The 18,684-nt window shown below is 48.3% G+C and overlaps 2 protein-coding genes across 4 annotated transcripts in view; one reads left to right on the top strand and one right to left on the bottom strand.

Moving 5' to 3' along the window:
* LOC129858371 (leucine-rich repeat transmembrane protein FLRT1-like) overlaps positions 1 to 17,890 on the top strand; it is a 31,493-nt gene extending 13,603 nt beyond the window's left edge. Inside the window, exons 2-4 of one of the 2 annotated variants that reach the window (XM_055927545.1) lie at positions 5,539 to 6,262; positions 12,788 to 13,675; positions 14,413 to 17,890. In XM_055927545.1, the coding sequence (XP_055783520.1) occupies positions 12,799 to 13,675; positions 14,413 to 15,653 (2,118 nt within the window). In that variant the 5' untranslated portion in view covers positions 5,539 to 6,262; positions 12,788 to 12,798 and the 3' untranslated portion in view covers positions 15,654 to 17,890. Of the gene's footprint in view, positions 1 to 4,554; positions 6,263 to 12,787; positions 13,676 to 14,412 lie in introns of those variants that run through there. The other variant, XM_055927543.1, reaches the window with a different exon arrangement.
* macrod1 (mono-ADP ribosylhydrolase 1) overlaps positions 1 to 18,684 on the bottom strand; it is a 161,163-nt gene that overhangs the window by 118,456 nt on the left and 24,023 nt on the right. The window lies entirely within an intron of this gene.

An 18,684-nucleotide genomic window follows, 5' to 3' on the forward strand; every position in this document is an offset into this window, starting at 1 on the left:
ATTATACTCCCCATCTGCATAGCAAACCATGCTCTGTGGTATTATACTCCCATCTGAATAGCAAACCATGCTCTGTGGTATTATACTCCCATCTGCATAGCAAACCATGCTCTGTGGTATTATACTCCCCATCTGCATAGCAAACCATGCTCTGTGGTATTATACTCCCATCTGCATAGCAAACCATGCTCTGTGGTATTATACTCCCATCTGCATAGCAAACCATGCTCTGTGGTATTATACTCCCATCTGCATAGCAAACCATGCTCTGTGGTATTATACTCCCCATCTGCATAGCAAACCATGCTCTGTGGTATTATACTCCCCATCTGCATAGCAAACCATGCTCTGTGGTATTATACTCCCATCTGCATAGCAAACCATGCTCTGTGATATTATACTCCCATCTGCATAGCAAACCATGCTCTGTGGTATTATACTCCCATCTGCATAGCAAACCATGCTCTGTGATATTATACTCCCCATCACATTTACCAACCACTTCTATTTACTATAAAACATGCCTGCGTTCCTGTACTCACTCAGTCACTCAGTCACTCAGTCACTCAGTCACTCAGTCACTCAGTCACTCAGTCACTCAGTCACTCAGTCACTCAGTCACTCAGTCACTCAGTCACTCAGTCACTCAGTCACTCAGTCACTCAGTCACTCAGTCACTCAGTCACTCAGTCACTCCAGTGGATGTTGATTCAGGCTTCAGTGAGTTTAAACCTTGCTCAGGCTGACAGTAATTTCTGCCTCCAAATTACATTCCAATGGGTTCATAAATCTGCCCTCTCCCTCCCTCGCTCGGGCTTTCCCCCTCTCGCTGTCTCCTTCTCTCTCCCTCTCATTCTCCTATCACCCACTCTTCCTCAGTAAATGAGAAATAGGAGGGGAGTGGGGGGTTACGTGAGTTGTTGGTTAAACAGTTAACACACACACACGAGTGGAGACTCATGCTTTAACAAAGACAAACAATTAGATGTTGTGCTCACCATAGCACATGCACATCATTTGCATTCTTCCACACACACACACACACACACACACACACACACACACACACACACACACACACACACACACACACACACACACACACACACACACACACACACACACACACACAGGTTTTAATGAATGTTCGGTGCACAGCACACATTGGCGCTCTAGTCAAAAATATGAAGAATGCTTTTCTCCTCATTGGTGGTAGGTAGATAGAAGTGTCCTCTGGAGAATCCTCTTTATGGGGCTAAATATTACCAGAACACACCCCAGAGTACCATACATCTCCTATACTGCTGCTCTGCGAGTGTTCTGGTAATATAGAGGACCATAAAATATTACTAGAACACACCCAGTCCATCTGTGTTACTGATGTACAAGACCCAGTCCATCTGTGTTACTGTTGTAAATGACCCAGTCCATCTGTGTTACTGCTGTACAAGACCCAGTCCATCTGTGGTACTGCTGTACAAGACCCAGTCCATCTGTGGTACTGCTGTACAAGACCCAGTCCATCTGTGGTACTGCTGTACAAGACCCAGTCCATCTGTGGTACTGTTGTACAAGACCCAGTCCATCTGTGTTACTGTTGTACAAGACCCAGTCCATCTGTGTTACTGCCGTACAAGACCCAGTCCATCTGTGTTACTGCTGTACAAGACCCAGTCCACCTGTGGTACTGCTGTACAAGACCCAGTCCATCTGTGGTACTGCTGTACAAGACCCAGTCCATCTGTGTTACTGCTGTACAAGACCCAGTCCATCTGTGTTACTGCTGTACAAGACCCAGTCCATCTGTGTTACTGCTGTACAAGACCCAGTCCATCTGTGTTACTGCTGTACAAGACCCAGTCCATCTGTGTTACTGCTGTACAAGACCCAGTCCACCTGTGTTACTGCTGTACAAGACCCAGTCCACCCCTGTGGTACTGCTGTACAAGACCCAGTCCACCTGTGGTACTGCTGTACAAGACCCAGTCAATCTGTGGTACTGTTGTACAAGACCCAGTCCATCTGTGGTACTGTTGTACAAGACCCAGTCCATCTGTGGTACTGCCGTAAAAGACCCAGTCCATCTGTGTTACTGCTGTACAAGACCCAGTCCATCTGTGGTACTGTTGTACAAGACCCAGTCCATCTGTGGTACTGCTGTACAAGACCCAGTCCATCTGTGGTACTGCTGTACAAGACCCAGTCCATCTGTGGTACGGCTGTACAAGACCCAGTCCATCTGTGGTACTGCCGTAAAAGACCCAGTCCATCTGTGTTACTGCTGTACAAGACCCAGTCCATCTGTGGTACTGTTGTACAAGACCCAGTCCATCTGTGTTACTGCCGTACAAGACCCAGTCCATCTGTGGTACTGCCGTAAAAGACCCAGTCCATCTGTGGTACTGCCGTACAAGACCCAGTCCATCTGTGGTACTGCCGTAAAAGACCCAGTCCATCTGTGTTACTGCTGTACAAGACCCAGTCCATCTGTGGTACTGTTGTACAAGACCCAGTCCATCTGTGTTACTGCCGTACAAGACCCAGTCCATCTGTGGTACTGCCGTACAAGACCCAGTCCATCTGTGGTACTGCTGTACAAGACCCAGTCCATCTGTGGTACTGTTGTACAAGACCCAGTCCATCTGTGTTACTGCTGTACAAGACCCAGTCCATCTGTGTTACTGCTGTACAAGACCCAGTCCATCTGTGTTACTGCTGTACAAGACCCAGTCCACCTGTGTTACTGCTGTACAAGACCCAGTCCACCTGTGTTACTGCTGTACAAGACCCAGTCCACCTGTGTTACTGCTGTACAAGACCCAGTCCATCTGTGTTACTGCTGTACAAGACCCAGTCCATCTGTGTTACTGCCGTAAAAGACCCAGTCCATCTGTGTTACTGCCGTAAAAGACCCAGTCCATCTGTGTTACTGCCGTAAAAGACCCTGTCCATCTGTGTTACTGCTGTACAAGACCCTGTCCATCTGTGTTACTGCTGTACAAGACCCAGTCCATCTGTGTTACTGCTGTACAAGACCCAGTCCATCTGTGTTACTGCCGTAAAAGACCCTGTCCATCTGTGTTACTGTTGTACAAGACCCAGTGTATAATACTGTAAAAGACCCAGTCCATAATACTGTAAAAGACCCAGTCCATAATACTGTAAAAGACCCAGTCCATAATACTGTAAAAGACCCAGTCCATAATGCTGTAAAAGACCCAGTCCATAATACTGTAAAAGACCCAGTCCATAATGCTGTAAAAGACTCAGTCCATAATACTGTAAAAGACCCAGTCCATAATACTGTAAAAGACCCAGTCCATAATACTGTAAAAGACCCAGTCCATAATACTGTAAAAGACCCAGTCCATCTCCAGTAGTACAGTGTAACTGCTGTTAAATAAACTGCTGTTGTCCTGCAGAACAGACATTCAGCAGAGGTCAGGACAATAGAGCTATCAGCCAATGAGACCCAGAGGAACCATTCTAGTCTATATTGTATTCTACTGCTACAGTACTAGCTATCCATGGCTGGATATAGGCTGTGTCAGCATGGGGGGGGGGGGGGGGGGGGGGGGGCACAGAAACACAACCACCACACCAAAATACACTACACTGACATTACTACCTCACCACGCTACACTACCTCACCACGCTACACTACCTCACCACGCTACACTACACTACCTCACCACGCTACACTACACTACCTCACCACGCTACACTACCTCACCACGCTACACTACCTCACTACGCTATACTACCTCACCACGCTACACTACACTACCTCACCACGCTACACTACACTACCTCACCACGCTACACTACACTACCTCACCACGCTACACTACATTTCCTCACCACGCTACGCTACCTTACCATGCTACGCTACCTCACCACGCTACCTCGCCACGCTACGCTACCTCACCACGCTACCTCGCCACGCTACACTACCTCAACACGCTACACTGCCACGCTACACTACCTCGCCACGCTACACTACGCCACGCTACGCCACCTCGCCACGCCACGCCACCTCCCCACGCCACCTCCCCACGCCACGCCACCTCCCCACGCCACCTCCCCACTCCACGCCACCTCCCCACTCCACGCCACCTCCCCACTCCACGCCACCTCCCCACTCCACGCCACCTCCCCACTCCACGCCACCTCCCCACTCCACGCCACCTCCCCACTCCACGCCACCTCCCCACTCCACGCCACCTCCCCACTCCACGCCACCTCCCCACTCCACGCCACCTCCCCACTCCACGCCACCTCCCCACTCCACGCCACCTCCCCACTCCACGCCACCTCCCCACTCTACGCCACCTCCCCACTCTACGCCACCTCCCCACTCTACGCCACCTCCCCACTCTACGCCACCTCCCCACTCTACGCCACCTCCCCACTCTACGCCACCTCCCCACTCTACGCCACCTCCCCACTCTACGCCACCTCCCCACTCTACGCCACCTCCCCACTCTACGCCACCTCCCCACTCTACGCCACCTCCCCACTCTACGCCACCTCCCCACTCTACGCCACCTCCCCACTCTACGCCACCTCCCCACTCTACGCCACCTCCCCACTCTACGCTACCTCCCCACTCTATGCTACCTCCCCACTACGCTACCTCACTACACTTCGCTACACTACCTCACTACACCATGCTACACTACCTCGCTACACCATGCTACACTACCTCGCTACACCACGCTATACTACCTCACCACACTATGCTACACCACACCACGCTACACTACCTCGCTACATTACCTCACCGCACTACGCTACCTCACCACACTACCTCACCATACCACGCTACACTACCTCACCACACTACGCTACCACACTACCTTATCACACTACGCTACCACACCACCTTATCACACAGCGCTACCTCACCTCACCACACTACCACACCACCTTATCACACCACGCTACCTCACCTCACCACACTACCTCACCACACATTACTACCACACCACACTACTAAAAACTCCGCTTTTACCTTTCTAGACATCTCAATCTAGTGTACTTCAAGTCTGGTCCTTGGGGTGTGCAGGCTTTTGTTCCAGACCAGCACTAACACAACTGATTCAACAAATCAAAAGTCTTGATGTCAAGTTGAATAACAGCATCGGGTGTGTTAGTACACACCCGGAATGAAAGTCTGTGGGTCCTCATAACCAGGACTGAAGAACAGTGCTTTAATCCTAGACTCGTCACCTTGCCACACATTACTATCTAGTCACTGAAGCTGGAGTGTCTGTCCTTTGAAGATTAACTTGAGCATGGTTAGACTTGAGCGTTCGTATTAAGCTAAACAATTATAATGGTTCTTCTGAAACCTTCCCTGCTGGTATACAGTTGACTCATTGATAAAGTAGTGAATGGCAATGACCCAAATGGCACCCTATTCCCTATATGGTGCACTGCTTTTGACCAGAGCCCTAGGGTGCCATTTGGGACACGGCCTGTGTGTGTGTATGAGTGAGGAGTCCTAGCTAACTGCCCTCTCTGTTCTCCCCACAGGGGGTGCAGTGTCAGGCTAGTCGGGCAGTGTCTCTGGGGCAAGTACCACAGACGGCGGGAGGAATATCATCTTTAGCCGCTAATCCCTGCAAATTCGAGGAGAGAAAAAGTGCCTGGGTGGAAAGCGAGCAGTGTCACTATTGGCCTTAAGAGCCAGACATGATTCATTCTAATCCTCAAAGTGAAGGATAACAAGTGGCCCAGACTCCTGTGACCTCTCATCCCACCACCACCTCCTTCACCTCCACTCTGTTCGAGTCATTTCCTCTAACCTCTAAACTGTGTATCGTCCTCCATTCCCCCCGGCTGGTTCAATCTATACAGACACAGACTGACTGGATGACCATCTGGACCTATGGAAGTCAACATGAAGACAACATAAACCCACCAGCAGAGAGGCCTTGAAGACTGACTCTCCTGCCAGATGCTACTCTGGATGGGGTTGGAGGCTGTAGGCTGTTAGGCTAGCTAGGCCATGCTGCTCTCTGTGCCGTCCTCCTCTCCCATGCTGCTTCCAGGAGACTTACGGCCTACAAACATCATTATCGTCACCGCCATCTTCATCGCTCACCAATGCCACAGGAAGTACGGTGCCTCGGAGGGGACTGACTGAACCTCAACTATTACGGACAGAGTGAACTGGAAACACACACACACACAAACAGCCCCTTCAGCTGTAGAACAGACAAAGACAGAAGGCAAAGAGATACGAAGCACTGAGAGGGTAAGTTAAACAGGTTTCTCAAACATCATCTTCAGAGATTTGAGGTTCAACATATTTTTACAAAGTTGCTCTGTAATGTCTTAAAACATAACCTGTCATAATTTCTCTATATTCTACTGATATATACAGCTCATTTGTGTCATTTCAGAAGTTGTTTTGAAATTCTTAGAGCGATGCCTCAGAGAAAATAGTGAGGTAGGAAGGACAGAATCCAAATGAAAGGACAGAAAGGAAAACAGACTCACTAGGGAGGAGAGGAGGATTGGAGGAGGAGTGGGCTGGGTGGGGTCTGATTGAGCCAATCTCAGTCTGAAGGAATGGAGTGAGTGAATAAACAAAAGGATGAGGAGCTGAACAGATGAAAGAGATTATCCAAGGAGAGAGGAGAGAGAGGGGAGGGAAAGGAGAGAGAGGGGAGAGATGAAAAGAGAGAGGGGAGGGAAAGGAGAGAGAGGGGAGAGATGAAAAGAGAAAGGAGAGAGGGGAGAGAGATGAAAAGAGAGGGGAGGGAAAGGAGAGAGAGGGGGGAGGGAGAGATGAGAGAGTGGGGAGGGAGAGATGGAGAGAGAGGGGAAGGAGAGATGGAGAGAGAGGGGAAGGAGAGATGGAGAGAGAGGGGAAGGAGAGATGGAGAGAGAGGGGAAGGAGAGATGGAGAGAGAGGGGAAGGAGAGATGGAGAGAGAGGGGAAGGAGAGATGGAGAGAGAGGGGAAGGAGAGATGGAGAGAGGGGAAGGAGAGATGGAGAGAGAGGGGAAGGAGAGATGGAGAGAGAGGGGAAGGAGAGATGGAGAGAGAGGGGAAGGAGAGATGGAGAGAGAGGGGAGGGAAAGGAGAGAGAGGGGGGAGGGAAAGGAGAGAGAGGGGGGAGGGAGGGAGAGATGAGAGAGTGGGGAGGGAGCGATGGAGAGAGAGGGGAAGGAGAGATGGAGAGAGAGGGGAAGGAGAGATGGAGAGAGAGGGGAGAGCGAGATGAAGAGAGAGGGGAGAGCGAGATGAAGAGAGAGGGGGGTATGGCAGAAATAACTACATGGCCAGTTAAGTAAACAAACCCAAGAGTGAGGAAGAGTTGATATTGAATGATGGAGTAAAGGGAGAGAGAGAGAAATGCCAGGTAGAGAGCTCAGGAAGAGAGACGGCTTAGGGAAAAGAGGAGGAAGAATGAAACATTTTAAATCATTGAGAGGAAATGTGTTTGTGAGAGTCTGGCGCTGAGTCCCCCCCCCCCGGTTTATCCCAAAGGTATGATTATGAAAGGGAGCAGGCGGGCGTCACAGAGAGCTACATGCTATTTGTTATTCATAGTGGAGACTCTCCAATATGTTTTTATGCTCCTTGACTTCCTCCCTCTGTTGGGTGAGCGTTGGCTGTTGCAGTACTTTGAAACCGGCTGTTTTGTGCTAAAAATACATAGACTGAAACACCTCCAGATCCAGTCTTTAATCCGGATATAACTTTATCAATCTTTATCATCATCCTGCCAAAACTCCTCCACAAGGCCCTGACGTCCATATGAGGATATCACCAGATACACAGCAGCATTACATCATTATTAATGATTCTCCTTTTAAAACCAATTCATTCAATTCTGAGTATCTCACAACCCACTGCCAGAGCCTCGTCTCCTTCTCTCAGTCTGTCCATCTGTCTCTTTCAGTCCCTTGCTCTACTACTCCCTCTCATTGTTGCCATCTCTTGTTTGCTTTGCATGGATTTTGACTGGAGCCGAGGGGCAATTTTGTATGTTGTCCTGAGAGTGAAAACACACACTTGAGTGGCCCATACACTTGTGGAAAAACTTGCCTGCAGAGCATTTGTTTGTCAAATGTTCTGTCAAATCATGTCAAGCATTTCAGAGGACAGGAGAACACGTCTAAACTGCAACCCCTCGAACATACTGCACTGTACACAATAACGTGTCATCTCTTTCTTTTCTGTCATATGAACAGTATGCTATAAAACTCAACTGACATTCATTTTAGTTTTTCTGAATTGTAAATTGATGGCACTCTCAAATATTCAACACCAAAAGACAAGCAGAGAAATGTAAACCGAGGAATGTATAAAAGTTTAAAAAAAGGACATGTAAAACATGCACTTAAATATTTCTCGGGATTCAGAAGCTATTCACTGAATAATTTATACCACATTTGGAGAACAATAACCACTGTAGACACACACACACACAATACTGTACATCTCAGTTTGTTGAGAGTGAATGTTTGTGGTTTTTCTAAATCCCAGTTACGTTGCCTCTCCGACTTGTATAACAAACTACAGACATGCATACAGTGCCTTCGGAAAGTATTCACTCTTTCACTTTTTCCACATTTTGTTACGTTACAGCCTTATTTTAAAATGGATTAAATAAACATTTTCCTCCGAGATCTACACACAATACCCCATAATGACAAAGAGAAAAAACAGAAATACCTTATTTACATAAGTATTCAGACCCTTTGCTATGAGACTCGTAATTGAGCTCAGGTGCATCCTGTTTCCATTGATCATCCTTGAGATGTTTCTACAACTTAAATTTAAAATTTAAATTAAAAAATGTAAATATTATTATTATTATTTTTTTATTTTTTATTTTTTTTATTTAAAAATACAACTTGATTGGAGTCCACCTGTGGTAAATTCAATTGATTGGACATGATTTGGAAAGGCACACAACTGTCTATATAGTATAGAATGGCCCCCAGTTGACAGTGCATGTCAGAGCAAAAACCAAACCATGAGGTTAAAGGAATTGTCCGTAGAGCTCCGAGACAGGATTGTGTCGAGGCACAGATCTGGGGAAGGGTACCAAAACATTTCTGCAGCATTGAAGGTCCCCAAGAACACAATAGCCACCATCATTCTTAAATGGAAGAGGTTAGAAACCAATACTCTTCCCAGAGCTGGCTGCCCGGTCAAACTGAGCAATCGGGGGAGAAGAGCCTTTGTCAGGGAGGTGACCAAGAACCCGATGGTCACTCTGACAGAGCTCCAGAGTTCCTCTGTGGAGATGGGAGAACCTTCCAGAAGGACAAACATCTCTGCAGCACTCCACCAATCAGGCCTTTATGGTAGAGTGGCCAGAAGGAAGCCATCCCTCAGTAAAAGGCACATGACAACCCGCTTGGAATTTGCCAAAAGGTACCTAAAGACTCTCAGATCAGGAGAAACAAGATTCTCTGTTCTGATTAAACCAAGATGAATCTCTTTGGCCTGAATGCCAAGCGTTGTCAGGAAGAAACCTTGCACCATCCCTACGGTGAAGCATGGTGGTGGCAGCATCATGCTGTGGGGATGTTTTTCAGTAGCAGGGACTGGAAGACTAGTCAGGATCGAGGCAAAGATGAACAGTGCAAAGTACAGAGAGATCCTTGATGAAAACCTGCTCCAGAGTTCTCAAGACCTCAGACTGGGGCAAAGGTTCATCTTCCAACAGAACAACGACCCTAAGCACACAGCCAAGAACGCAGGAGTGGCTTTGGGACAAGTCTCTGAATGTCCTTGAGTGGCCAGGCCAGAGTCCGGACTTGAATAAAATCAAACATCTCTGGAGAGACCTGAAAATAGCTGTCCAGCAACACTCCCCATCCAACCTGACAGAGTGAGAGGATCTGCAGAGAAGAATGGAAGAAACTCCCCAAATACAGATGTGCCAAGCTTGTAATGTTATACCCAAGAAGACTCAATGTTGTAATCGCTGCCAAAGGCGCTTCAACAAAGTAATGCGTAAAGGGTCTGAATACCTGTGATTTCAGTTTTTTTTTGTAATAAATTTGCAAAAATTAAAAAAGAAACTGTTTTTGCTTTATCATTATGGGGTATTGTGTGTAGATTGATCAGGAAAAAATATAATTTAATCAATTTTAGAATAAGGCTGTAACGTAACAAAATGTGAAAAAAGTCAAGGGGTCTGAATACTTTCTGAAGGCACTGTATGAATCAATTGTTGGTTTATTCAAGCTTCTGGTTGGTTGGTTTATTCAGCTTCTGGTTGGTTGGAGGGACCCATATTATCCTGACAGCTTCTTGTTGGTAGGAGGGACCCATATTATCAGGACAGCTTCTGGTTGGTAGGAGGGACCCATATTATCCTGACAGCTTCTTGATGGTAGGAGGGACCCATATTATCCTGACAGCTTCTGGTTGGTAGGAGGGACCCATATTATCAGGACAGCTTCTGGTTGGTTGGAGGGACCCATATTATCCTGACAGCTTCTGGTTGGTAGGAGGGACCCATATTATCCTGACAGCTTCTGGTTGGTTGGAGGGACCCATATTATCAGGACAGCTTCTGGTTGGTAGGAGGGACCCATATTATCCTGACAGCTTCTGGTTGGTAGGAGGGACCCATATTATCCTGACAGCTTCTAGTTGGTAGTAGGGACCCATATTATCCGGACAGCTTCTGGTTGGTAGGAGGGACCCATATTATCCTGACAGCTTCTTGTTGGTAGGAGGGACCCATATTATCAGGACAGCTTCTGGTTGGTAGGAGGGACCCATATTATCAGGACAGCTTCTGGTTGGTTGGAGGGACCCATATTATCCTTACAGCTTCTTGTTGGTAGGAGGGACCCATATTATCCTGACAGCTTCTGGTTGGTAGAAGGGACCCATATTATCCTGACAGCTTCTGGTTGGTAGGAGGGACCCATATTATCCTGACAGCTTCTGGTTGGTAGGTGGGACCCATATTATCCTGACAGCTTCTTGTTGGTAGGAGGGACCCATATTATCAGGACAGCTTCTGGTTGGTAGGAGGGACCCATATTATCCTGACAGCTTCTGGTTGGTAGGAGGGACCCATATTATCCTGACAGCTTCTGGTTGGTAGGAGGGACCCATATTATCCTGACAGCTTCTGGTTGGTAGGAGGGACCCATATTATCCTGACAGCTTCTTGTTGGTAGGAGGGACCCATATTATCCTGACAGCTTCTTGTTGGTTGGAGGGACCCATATTATCCTGACAGCTTCTGGTTGGTAGGAGGAACCCATATTATCCTGACAGCTTCTGGTTGGTAGGAGGGACCCATATTATCCTGACAGCTTCTTGTTGGTTGGAGGGACCCATATTATCCTGACAGCTTCTGGTTGGTAGGAGGGACCCATATTATCAGGACAGCTTCTGGTTGGTAGGAGGGACCCATATTATCAGGACAGCTTCTGGTTGGTAGGAGGGACCCATATTATCAGGACAGCTTCTGGTTGGTAGGAGGGACCCATATTATCCTGACAGCTTCTGGTTGGTAGGAGGGACCCATATTATCCTGACAGCTTCTGGTTGGTAGGAGGGACCCATATTATCCTGACAGCTTCTGGTTGGTAGGAGGGACCCATATTATCAGGACAGCTTCTGGTTGGTAGGAGGGACCCATATTATCCTGACAGCTTCTGGTTGGTAGGAGGGACCCATATTATCAGGACAGCTTCTGGTTGGTAGGAGGGACCCATATTATCAGGACAGCTTCTGGTTGGTTGGAGGGACCCATATTATCCTGACAGCTTCTGGTTGGTAGGAGGGACCCATATTATCAGGACAGCTTCTGGTTGGTTGGAGGGACCCATATTATCCTGACAGCTTCTGGTTGGTAGGAGGGACCCATATTATCAGGACAGCTTCTGGTTGGTAGGAGGGACCCATATTATCCTGACAGCTTCTGGTTGGTAGGAGGGACCCATATTATCCTGACAGCTTCTGGTTGGTAGGAGGGACCCATATTATCCTGACAGCTTCTTGTTGGTAGGAGGGACCCATATTATCAGGACAGCTTCTGGTTGGTAGGAGGGACCCATATTATCCTGACAGCTTCTGGTTGGTAGGAGGGACCCATATTATCCTGACAGCTTCTTGTTGGTTGGAGGGACCCATATTATCAGGACAGCTTCTGGTTGGTAGGAGGGACCCATATTATCCTGACAGCTTCTGGTTGGTAGGAGGGACCCATATTATCAGGACAGCTTCTGGTTGGTAGGAGGGACCCATATTATCCTGACACCTTCTGGTTGGTAGGAGGGACCCATATTATCAGGACAGCTTCTGGTTGGTAGGAGGGACCCATATTATCCTGACAGCTTCTGGTTGGTAGGAGGGACCCATATTATCCTGACAGCTTCTGGTTGGTAGGAGGGACCCATATTATCAGGACAGCTTCTGGTTGGTAGGAGGGACCCATATTATCCTGACACCTTCTTGTTGGTAGGAGGGACCCATATTATCCTGACAGCTTCTGGTTGGTTGGAGGGACCCATATAATCCTGACAGCTTCTGGTTGGTAGGAGGGACCCATATTATCAGGACAGCTCCACTCTATTGGGACCAGCGACTATTCATACACTCAAACACTTTCTTTGTTCAAACACCCAACAGAAGACATCACATCACTAAAACTTGAAGACAACACATTTACACAACACAAGAATTTCAAAATCCGGATAGAAATGAGCTGTAACTCTTATTCTTTCTCTTTCCTAAAGTACAACGACTCTCAAAACTCATTAACTCTCTGTCTCTCTCCTACTCACAGAGGGCGGGATTATGGCTGCCGAGAGTCTGACCGAGCTCCGTGATTGTCTCTTTCTGCTCCTCCTGTGCCTGACTCTATTGGCCGAGATGCTGGAGTTGGCGGCGGCAGCAGTTGCCATGGAGGAAGGCGAGGAAGACTTCCCGTGCCCGTCAGTGTGCCGGTGTGACGAGGGCTTTGTCTACTGTAACGACCGGAGCCTGAGCATGATCCCTCCTCTACCGTTAACGGCTACCGTTCTCTACCTACAGAGCAACCGGTTGGCCAACTCCGGCCTGCCGGCGTCGTTAGAGCGCAGCAGTAGTATCCGTGTGGTCTACCTTTACGCCAACCAACTAGACGAGTTTCCTATACACCTGCCGCCGTCGCTACGGGAACTACACCTGCAGGACAACAACATTCGGACGTTGCCGCGCACGGCGTTGGCCAGGTTACCGTTGCTAGAGAGGCTACACCTGGACGACAACTCCATCTCCACAGTGAGCATTCAGGAGCGGGCCTTCTCCGGTACGCCGCGGCTGAGGTTACTCTTCCTCTCCCGGAACCACCTGTCCAGCATCCCAGCCGGCCTCCCGGCTTCTTTAGAGGAGCTGAGATTAGACGACAACCGCATCAACACCATCCCCACCCACGCCTTCCGGGGCCTGGCCTCACTGAGACGCCTGGTCCTGGACGGGAATCTCCTGGCCAACACCCGCATCGCCGACGACACCTTCTCCCGCCTGGCCAACCTCACGGAGCTGTCGCTGGTCCGCAACGCCCTGCAGGCCCCGCCCATCAACCTGCCCAGCACACACCTGATGAGGCTGCACCTGCAGGACAACGGACTGATTCACGTGCCCCGGGGGACCCTGGACGGGATGAGGAGGCTACAGCGGCTGGACCTGTCAGGTAACCAACCAGCCTGATGCTACCTGAGCCTGATCAGCCCTACATTAGACATTTTATTATCCCAAGGCCAAAAAAGTCTAAATAATAGTGCCGTTATCCAATACATAATTATAATACAGGCTACTGCACATTATATATATAAAATAAGGAAACCTCCGAAAGCCAGATGGAGATGTGTAAATTGGATGTGCATTCAGTCCTTATATTACTGCTATGCTGCAGCAAATGTATTTCTACCGTCCACAAGAAAATAAGTTACCATGATGAGATGATACATGCATTGTGAACTCTTCATACTGAGATGCGCTGTCTGTACCCACCCTAAGAGTTGATGATTGATCATGCAGATAGCAGAGAGTAGGCCATGGCCCGTAGAGAAGACAGATTTAGATATTGCATATAATTTAACACTTTCATTTCAAGTCATGCTGTTCATAAAAATAACATTTGAATTTACCGGTTTCTTGCAGTTATTTATAAAAATCGGGAAAAGGGAGTGGGTTTGGGTGGTAAATCTCGGTAACCCGGTTCCCACTATTCAACCTTAATTAGATCAGATGAAAATAGTTTGCTTAGGATTCTAGTTAAGATCTGACATTGCTCTGAGTCTAGACATATACTCTGTATATTGCAGAGTAACTTTAGTGAACTATTCATAAAATTAGCAGCAGATGAGCATATTATTCTACATCAGGTGCCTTACGTAGAGTGACTTGTGTCCACTTCCATGCTTGCAGGGAACAACCTGACCACTCTGGCCCGGGGGCTGCTGAGGGACACGGACGGCCTGGAGCTGTTGCTGCTCCGGGGGAACCCCTGGTACTGTGGCTGCAACCTGCGCTGGCTCCACACTTGGCTGTATGGCCGCGGGGCGGCGGTGATAGTACGGGGCCTGACCTGCCACGGGCCGGAGGCGGTGCGAGGCCAGGCCCTCAGGGACCTCTCTGGGCTCATGGACCAGTGTGAAGGCCCCCCAGGAGGGGTGAACAGTGTGGGGGGTAGAGGAGGTGGTGGTCTGGGACTTGACACTGTCACTAGTACTACCACCTTTCCCCCCACCCAGGGCTCTCTGTTCACCCTCAGAGCCATACGGCCGGGCCTGGTGAAGCCATTACCACCGGGAGGAGAGGCGGGAGGTCATGCCTCACACAACGCTCTAGAACTCACCGTGAAGCCTCTGTCGGCGGACAGTGTGCAGGTGACGTGGCTGTGCCCGCGGCCGGCGCCCTCCTTCCGGCTGTCGTGGCTGAGGCTGGGCAGCAGCGCCGCTCTGGGTTCCATCACAGAGACGCTGGTCCCCGGGGAGAGACAGCAGTACCTACTGACCCAGCTCACGCCACGATCACACTACCTCATCTGCCTGCTCCCCCTGCGCTCCACCTCCTCCCACTCTGGAGGGTCACAGAGAGGACAGCAGCAGGAAAAGGACACAACAGACCAGACCCCTGTCTGCTCTCAGATAGAGACGGGGGAGGCTCTGCGCCCCGAGGGGGGAGACGGGGGTGAGGACTCGGACACAGAGATGGCAGCCCTCCCCCTGGCCGAGATCATCGGCGGAGCCACGGCCCTGGTCTCCCTCATACTCATCTTCGGCATCTTCTGCTGGTACGGCCAGCGTGCCGGGTATGTCTCCGGGGAAACAGACTCCTATGGGGTCAGAGGTCAGCGCGGGGTCGGGAAGCCGTACGATGACTACGTGGAGTCGGGTACTAAGAAGGACAGCTCCATCCTGGAGATCAGGAGCCCCGGCTTTGCCATGACGCCCATGATGACCCATCAGCCACTGCAACCCAAAGGAGGGGAGGATGTGACCTACGTGCACACCATCTTCCCCTCAACGCACAGTAACGGCACCTACCGGAGCAACCAGAGTCACAACGGCATCATCACCCAACTGGGTCACACGGCAGGCTACGGGACCAACCAGGGTTACCGGGAGCAAGGGATGATCCCGGATATAGATTACACCTACACGTGATGACATCATCTCAGACACACTTCTCCCACCCCCACCGGTTGGATGCCGTTCTAAGGATACGGTTCCAGCAGGCGGTTGGTTGGTTGGTCTCCTTGGTTCCAAAGTACCCTCTGTGCCTCCTCAGTTCTGCTCTGAATCTTATTGATCTGTTACTAGCTGACTGGCTTGGGTTGCTGTGTCTCCACAGGGCCACCCCACATGTTAGCTGGGTGACAGAGGTGTTTCAGTGCTTCTCATGTTTATACATTGTTTTGAGGTCTCAGTATCTTTACAGCTACTGTACTCTTCATTCTATTCCATAAAAGACAGTAGTTTGAGGTGGATGTTTAGGCGTAGGCAGACGCTAAAAGGCAAATATATTCCAGAGAGAAACACTTGTGTAGACTGCTACACTATATATATACAAAAGTATGTGGACACCCTTTCAAATTAGTGGATTCGGCTATTTCAGCCATACCCGTTGCTGACAGGTGAATAAAATCAAGCACACAGCCATGAAATCTCCATAGACAAACGATGGCAGTAGAATGGCCTTCCTGAAGAGCTCAGTAACTTTCAACGTGGTACCGTCATTGGATGCCACCTTTCCAACAAGTCAGTTCTTCAAATTTCTGTCCTGCTAGAGCTGCCCCGGTCTACTGTATGTACTGTTATTGTGAAGTGGGAATGTCTAGGAGCAACAATGGCTCAGCTGCAAAGTGGTAGGCCACACAAGCTCACAGAACAGGACCGCCGAGTGCTGAAGCTCGTAAAAATGGCCTGTCCTTGGTTGCAACACTCACTACAGAGTTCTAAACTGTCTCTGGAAGCAACGTCAGCACAAGAACTGTTAGTCGGGAGCTTCATTAAATGGGTTTCCATGGCCGAGCAGCCGCACACAAGCCTAAGATCACCACGCGCAATGCCAAGTGTCGGCTGGAGTGGTGTAAAGCTCGCCGCCATTGGAGTCTGGAGCAGTGGAAACGCGTTCTCGAGAGTGATCACGCATCACCATCTGGCAGTCCAAGGACGTATCTGGGTTTGGCAGATGTCAGACGAACACTACCTGCCCCAATGCACAGTGCCAACTGTAAAGTTTGGTGGAGGAGGAATAATGGTCTGGTGATGGTGATTATGGAATGAGATGTTAGACGAGCAGGTGTCCACATACTTTTGGTCATGTAGTGTATACAACTACCTACTTCTGTATGCGCTGTGTAGACACACGGGTAAAGGGTTTGATGGTACTAGTCACAACAACTCATCACTGACTGACAGAAAATATATTTGTTCCTATCTTAGACCTCTACTTTTCTCTTTCCCCTCTTGTTTTTATATTTTATTTCTCTGTTTATTTTGTGCTGCAGAGAGAGAGGGAACGAGAGAGAGATAACTTTGTTCTAGCTGAGAAGAGCTGATAGCAGCTCTGAGGGACATGGGCTCCTACTGCAGCGCTGCCTGCCTGGGGACTCTAATGAGAGGGAGAGATAGGAGTAAGCAAAGGGAGGTTAAAAAGAGAGACGGAATAATTGAGGAAGGGGGGATAATAAAAGAGGGAAAGGGTAAAAAGGAAGAATATAGACCCTGATCCTTCGAGAGAGAGATAAAGAGAGAGGGAGAAAAAGTAGGAAGCGAGATAGACAAAAGAGGGAGAGCAAAAGGAGAACTAATGGTAGAGGGAAACTGTGAAAAGGGTAGGATATAGCTAGGCCCTGATCCAAACCCTGCTACTTCTTAACAGGACCAGTTAATTTCTACTTGACCTATCACTGATATTTTAGTACAGGAAGGAGCAGAAAGTGAAGAGAGTGTATTCATCAAACGTGCCCATCTTTAAAGACAAAAAATTGTTATTACAAGGTCATGGAATAAAATAATTGCACATATTGGCGTTTCCCTTAACATACAGAACACCAATATTAAAGGATATATCCTCTTGCTTATTGCATGTCATCATAATATGAACGGCAAAGGCATGTTAACTGGACAATCATACAGAAATGTCTGCAATCAAATTAAGTAAATCACCCCAAAGTAAAAGGCATTTTCTATTGGTTGCGATTAGGAAAGATGAAGAAAAAAAACCATGCGTTTACAGTGATGTACACATTTACCACACAAACATCTGAACACAGCAAGCTGTAATAGCCGTACCATTATATCTACTTAGTATCTACTTAGTAGCTCTGTGTGCATCATAGTCAGTCATTTAGATCCAGCGACACAGACACAGTCAGGTCACACAGGTAGGGGGGGGGGGGGGGTTTCCGTAGAAATCATGGATGAACCAAACTGCAGCACTGTGCATCTCTGCACTCTAATCACACACTCGGAAGTGTATTTCTGTCAATCTACGTATATTATAACAATGTTCTGGCCTCTCAATCACAACTGAATCACAACGGAGAGAAGAGTAAAGAGAGTGATGGGAAAAGGAGGGAGAGAAAGAAAAGAGATTGTTAGAGTGAGTTATGTATAGACTATAGTTTTTATTATAAAAAAAGTGCTGATTGGCCACGGGTATGATAAAACATGTATTTTTCCTGTTCTAATTACATTTGTAACCAGTTTATAATAGCAATAAGACACCACGGGGGTTTGGGCTATATGGCCAATATACCACGGCTAAGGAGTTTTTCCAGGCGCTCCACGTTGCGTCGTACATATGAACAGCTCTTTGCCGTGGTATATTGGCCATATACCACACCCCCTCGTACATCATTGCTTAAATATACCATGCTAAACTTAATTAGCCTTATGTCTTTTTCCAATCCAAAACTCCAGTGGGAAAAGCATTCTGGGGAAAGAGAAAAGATCTAGAGCCTTCTTTACGGTCTTAGAAACCTTTCCTTTAAATACGCTCAGCTTTTCACAAAGTCTTATGTATAAATCTAAACAGTGAGAACTGTTTGTTTGGTTTGTTTGATTTTCTATGCGAATAAAAAAATTATTGGTAAAACTTCAAATGTTTTCATATGCGTTTTATTGGGAGGTGGTGGGTTGTGTTAAATTATACTGTACAAATAAACTGGCAGAATATTAGGGAGAATCA

This window comes from Salvelinus fontinalis, chromosome 6, assembly GCF_029448725.1.
Source record: "Salvelinus fontinalis isolate EN_2023a chromosome 6, ASM2944872v1, whole genome shotgun sequence".
Classification (NCBI taxonomy): domain Eukaryota; kingdom Metazoa; phylum Chordata; class Actinopteri; order Salmoniformes; family Salmonidae; genus Salvelinus; species Salvelinus fontinalis.